Source organism: Musa acuminata, unplaced genomic scaffold, assembly GCF_036884655.1.
Source record: "Musa acuminata AAA Group cultivar baxijiao unplaced genomic scaffold, Cavendish_Baxijiao_AAA HiC_scaffold_1137, whole genome shotgun sequence".
In the NCBI taxonomy this organism is placed as follows: Eukaryota; Viridiplantae; Streptophyta; class Magnoliopsida; order Zingiberales; family Musaceae; genus Musa; species Musa acuminata.
Genome location: NW_027021349.1, coordinates 765,427 through 771,441, shown reverse-complemented (window position 1 = coordinate 771,441; position 6,015 = coordinate 765,427). Strand labels below are relative to the sequence as shown.

The 6,015-nt window shown below is 37.3% G+C and overlaps 1 protein-coding gene across 5 annotated transcripts in view; it reads left to right on the top strand.

Annotated features, from left to right (window-relative positions):
* Positions 1 to 2,247: 2,247 nt before the first annotated feature.
* LOC103973036 (probable RNA-dependent RNA polymerase 5) overlaps positions 2,248 to 6,015 on the top strand; it is a 38,850-nt gene continuing 35,082 nt past the window's right edge. Inside the window, exons 1-4 of one of the 5 annotated variants that reach the window (XM_018821282.2) lie at positions 2,248 to 2,666; positions 2,810 to 2,942; positions 4,494 to 4,623; positions 5,175 to 5,249. In XM_018821282.2, the coding sequence (XP_018676827.2) occupies positions 2,351 to 2,666; positions 2,810 to 2,942; positions 4,494 to 4,623; positions 5,175 to 5,249 (654 nt within the window). In that variant the 5' untranslated portion in view covers positions 2,248 to 2,350. Of the gene's footprint in view, positions 2,667 to 2,807; positions 2,943 to 4,493; positions 4,624 to 5,174; positions 5,250 to 6,015 lie in introns of those variants that run through there. The other 4 variants (XR_010512624.1, XM_009387497.3, XM_009387496.3 and 1 more) reach the window with 4 other exon arrangements.

Sequence of the window (6,015 nt, the reverse complement as noted above, 5' to 3'; positions counted from 1 at the left end):
AATTAGTTATTGTCTTAGCCAAGAATCCAGTCTATCATGAAAAATCGAAGCACATCGATATAAGATTTTATTTTATAAGAGATCATGTCAAAAATAAAAAAATAAAACTAGTTTATATCAAGACAAATTAATAAGTGACTAATATATTTATACAATCTCTCAAATTTGAAATATCTTAACAACTTTGAAAGAAACTTTGTATGTTAGATGGAATAAGTTCAAGGGAGGTGAATGTTAAAATTTAACTTATTAAAGTATCATAAAAAGGTTCAGTGTATTAAGAGAAAGAGGTTCATTGCATCAAGAGGAGAAATAAATTAACAAACTAAATTGGCTTTTGATTCTTGAAAAAAAAAAATATTTTTTAAATGATTTATTTTAAATATAATTAATGTAATGTATGACTATAAAACTCCTATATATCGGGTAATGAAATATAAAATTTTTAAAGTTATAAAAAATTTTAAGTGAAAGATATAATATTTTATCTTGTTCTACTCGTGATAATCTTATATATTTTTTCTATCTAGTAATGGAAGATATAGTTGAACTAGACTACTCTTCCTTTGGACTTGAAGGTCGGCATCCTTGATGCCTATAACTAGCTATCTTCTTGGGTAGGCTAAGACCGTTACGTCATTTGCCACACCCCCACTGGCCATATCGTCAAGTTGGACCTTCGGAGCACAAATACAAATGATTGGGCATTACGCGGTGAGAGGATAAACTCATCATTACTTGCTTTATCTCACCTGAAGCACTTGGATCTTAGCTCCAATGATTTCAGAGGAATCTGGATCCTGGGATTCATTGGCTCCTTCAAGAAACTAAAATAACCTAATCTATCTCATACATATTTCATGGGAGGAATACCTACTCGGGTGGGGAACCTTTCAAAAGCATCTACGTTCTTAATCTAAGAGTTGCTTTATGTCTTTGCACCCCCTTCTTGACAACCTCGATTGTCTCTCTCATCTTACCTCCTTGAAGCTCAGTCGGTTAGACCTAACCATTGTCCCTCCAAGTGTTAAGTATGTCTTTCGTTGGTCTCAATAGCATCCCAGCTTCTATCGTCCATGTCATCTTTACCATCTCTTTTACCGTCTTATCCAAATGGTTGGAGAATATTAGTAGTCTTACATATCTTGATATTTTTAATTCCGAGTTCCATGGCATTATTCTTACTGCAATTAGAGACTTAGACTCACTTTTCTTGATCTAGGAGGCAATCGACTCGAGGGTATTGTACCGAGATCCATTATTGATCTCCATACACTGAAAGGGAAGAAAACAAGGATAATGTAGAGAGGCTGTTCTCAATCATGTAGTGTTCTTATCTCAGGTTAGATCAGATCTACAGTAGATTCTTGTTGTGATTACTTGGGGAGAATTTGGATATTGTGCACAGTGACGTGATCTTTGTATCATAGTTATTATCTTGTGATTGTTGCTATGATTTTATGCAAGAGATTGAGATTTGTATATTCATTAATTTTATAGTGGATTATCTCTAGTTTACCCTATAGTTTTTACCCTTCATATTGGAGGGATTTTTCACGTAAATCATAGTGTTTTATTTGATTGTAATTCCATTTAATTTTGTTACGTGTTACGACTTGCTATTATTTATTATTATATAAAAATTTATTTCTCTTTATATCGGACCGTGGCTCCCTCACCCCTTCCCTCTCCTTCCCTGTCGCCTGAGGTCGTTAGTATTTGTCAACCATCATCGATCGATCTTGCACTACCACCTTTTGCTCGTAACACCCTTCCCTCTAGCTCTCTATCGCCTGGTGTAGCTACCGCAAGAGGAGAGGAGAAGAAGAAAGAAAAAAAAGAAGAAGTGAGAAATAAACAAATTTTATTAGAATTAAATTATAAATTATATGTATATATATATTAATTCATAAAAAAATAATTTAAAAAAATATTTTAAGTGATCGTAAATATTAATCTCTACTATTATTATTATTATTATTATTATTATTAAAATAAACTTCCTCCTTTCCGTACGTCTGCTTTCAACGCAGCTGTCCAAAGCGACAAACCAGTTTCGTACGGAAAGAAAAGATTAGGATGCTCTCCAAGTACCATAGCATCCGTCTACCATGAAGCGAATGCCATCCAACGGTTGATGCGTAGGACTTGCATCCGTGGAGAATCGAGATGTGAGAGTGTAAGAGAACAAATATACTAGCTTTTGAAGTGGATCTCTCACGTTTATTTTTTCGAAAAGGCCGTTGTGCGCTCGGTTCTGCTGCCGCTGCTGCTTCCTTCCTAAGGAAGGAATAGCATCGTCGAAGCATCCCCCCTCCGGACACGAATTCCTCTTCCGCGGGATCCATCGATGGGGCACCCTCCTTTGTCGCTGCTTGCGGGGATCGGTCCCCAACTCCGGCTACCGAGCGCTGCGGAGGACCTGATCGAGCGGATCTGCCGGGAGAAGTCGCTACTCCCACCGGACCCCGTAGCGAGGAAGGCCCTCGCCGACCTAGGGGAGGCCGCTGCCTTGGACATCCTGCGGAAGGTGTCCTCCCGCAGAATCAAGAATTTGTCCGCGCTGATCATGTACATGGCTAGCCGACCGAACGCCGCCCAGGCCTCCACCCATGCGAGCGCCTGCTTTCCCCATTCCCCGTCCTCTGGCCCTAACTCGGTTGCAGGTGGGAAACTACGTTTTCTTGCTTTAGTTTAAACAAAAAAATTCCTTTTTTCGTTAGAAAAGATAGAGCCTGTTTGTCTTTTACAAACTCGGCTTTGGGTCTTCGTTGAACTATCGACTACCGTTTCGCTTTTGCTTCCGTAGCAGAAGAACCACATGCGTGCACGCCAAGATTTGAGGGGAGTTTGCCATCGGGGCAGATGGCAAGTCCGCAGCTCGTGGCTTTGGGCAGGCTCGAATTTAGAAAGGCTTTCTTGATCCTTAGTTATATCGGAAGGTCAGTGATGGCGCTACTTTTGGTTTAATGTTCTTGATTTCCTGATAGCTCAAGGAAATGCTAAATGGCCATGTGGAGGTACATTAGGAGGTCCTGAGGTGATCTTTTGGGTTATGCAAGAAAGACAACGAGATACTTATTTTACCCTTTTCGGAAGATCAATTTTGAATACGAAATGTTTGTGAAGTATATAAAATCGAGTCATAGAGAACACTTCAATATTTTTAACATCCTACGCACCTTCGAGCCAGAAATTGTCAAACTGTCTTTCTGCCTTTTCAGTTTCTGTAGCAACATGAGCAATCATTCGGCTCTAAGTTGCTTCTTGAAAGCACATCTGAATGCCATACGAATATGAACTTCTGATTTTTACCTGTGAATACGTTTTACCTGCAATTATATTCATCACCAGATATGTGGAAGCATTAAAGATTCTATTGTTTGAAATTTATTTTATTGTTGTCCGCATCATGTAACTTCATCTTGCAAACTTGGCAGATTAAATGCCAAGTTTTGCTGACTGCCTTGCGAGTTTAAATTCTCAATTTGCAATTTTGTCTCTGCGGTAGCCAATTTGTATATGTTCAAAGAAATGCTGTTATTTTGGTGTCAACACAGTGTTTCCCATACCAAACAAATATGGGCCTGATCCATCTGGTTTTTATTTGTTCTGGCACAGATTAAAATGTCATTGAGCATTCTTCCGAGTGTTGAATTGTCTGAATGAAGACTAGGGAGTGTATCATATATCTTTTGTCTTGCCTGGGCCCTTTGTGCAAGGGAGCATAAGTGAAGCAATCTATTAAAAGAAGAAAGCATTTTAGATGATACGTCCTTCCAATTCCTCTTGAAAATGGTCATGCAATGCCAAAAAGCTTGATGACCTGAGAGGCTGGGACACTTCCATGCTGAAACTTCAGTTGATACATTACCTGATCTGAAATTATCGATTCAGGTTTATTTATTAAGTAATGTTGAACTTTCCTCATCATTAACCCTTCTTGAGAGGAAAAAAGGGGGCGCATCTTATATCTAGGCTTTTGGAGTGCGGAGGAGCTTACTGGCTGATTAGCCTTTTGTTTTGTCCTCAATTTACAGCTAATTGTGGACAATGTCAACCATTAAGGTACAGACGTGCACAGACAAATTTTGCTCCTCATCATAAAAATTTATAATTTCCTGGTCAACCTTTCAGTTTATGACTTATGTGCTGGAAAGTGTTGCTGCACGATGAGTGATTATGTTTGGAGAAATAATAAAGTTGATGATTCCTTATTCGTTCAAGGAATCTTCATTTTCTTTGTCATAGTGGGTGGGAAGATAACATTCTGTCATAAACTTGTTTTCATCATGCAATGTATGTCTGAGGATACCTAGATGAACAATTTGTAAATGGTAGGTCATTGAGGACCTGAAGCCCCTATAGCTGGTTGCATTGTGTTGGTTACAATTTTTAGTTCGTTCAGGATGGGAGTGGCACTTAGCAAGTTGAATACATCTGAAACAGTTTTGGCTTAACTAGCTGATACCGATTTTCTTTTGCTTTCCCAGGAATAAACTAGAAGAGTTGATATCAGTTGATTTTATTGAGAAAATACAATTATGGCCGATGAAGCAATTCGAGTTGGAAGTTTGGAAAGAAGTTGGGTCTAAGTGCATTTCTGAGCTAGATAGGAGAAAGGTAAAACTTACCATTCACAACTACTCTATAAAAATATAGTTGTTCTTAAGTTCATATTCACCAAAATAATTCCTCAATTTGGCACATTCTTTGAAATATCTTTTGAAAATATATTAGTAAAATGTAGGGAAAGTTTGAAGGGGGCCATCTTGATGAACTTCTTTAGTGGAATTGACTAATATAATTTAAGTGTTGGAGTTTCATATAGTTTGTTCTGTATTTGTTTTTTTGAAGTGTCTTAACCATTCTGGTTACTTCCATTGTTCATTTCCATAATTCTTTAAGAATCATTTGCCTTTAAAGCTTGAGACTTTTGAACCAGGAAATAACTTGTGCTTAATTTCTAATACTCCACGCCTGCCCTTGAAGCTTGAGACTTTTGTACTGGGAAATAATTTGGGAAAGATCTCAACGCTGGACCTATTCTCCTCAACCGAATTTGGTTTTTCAGAATTTGGGAAAGGAATAACATTCATGTTTGTCGTGTTGTCGCATGCATGAGAAAGCCTTCCATGTCTACACCTAATGATTTTTCTTTCTCTGGCTTGCAGAATATGGACTGGGATTCCGGTAAGGCTCATGTATACCATTGTCACGTTGACTTAGAGAGAAATTTTACATTTAAGGTATGTTACTAGTCTTTTTGGGTATGTAGAAGATTCAAATTCCCCATTCTGTTCTTTTATTCATTGAGCTAGGTTTTGTTGTCAGCGGCACATGATTTACAGTATTGATCATTTGGCAATCGGAGTTCATTTAGCTTATTTGAGCTACTATTAGACTTCTTGAATCAATTTTTTGTCATGCCAGGGCTTTCAATTAGTATAAGTAATAGCTTCTGCTTTCCAAAACATCACCTTGTTATTGGATTTTAAATTCATAGTATTTTAAAATATGAACACAAAAAGAAAAGTTTATAGTGAGCTGGTTGCTTTGTGGGGATGTAGAAGATTTACAGTCTTCTACTTTCCCAAATAGACTTCTGCTTTTAAATTCTGCTTTCCCAAATAGACTTCTTGATTTACAGTCTTTTTGGGTATGTAGAAGATTCAAATTCCCCATTCTGTTCTTTTATTCATTGAGCTAGGTTATGTTGTCAGCGGCACATGATTTACAGTATTGATCATTTGGCAATCGGAGTTCATTTAGCTTATTTGAGCTACTATTAGACTTCTTGAATCAATTTTTTGTCATGCCAGGGCTTTCAATTAGTATAAGCAATAGCTTCTGCTTTCCAAAACATCACCTTGTTATTGGATTTTAAATTCATAGTATTTTAAAATATGAACACAAAAAGAAAAGTTTATAGTGAGCTGGTTGCTTTGTGGGGAAAACAAGGATAAATTGACTAAACTGTGACAATACTACATATGTATGTATGCAAAATCTGTA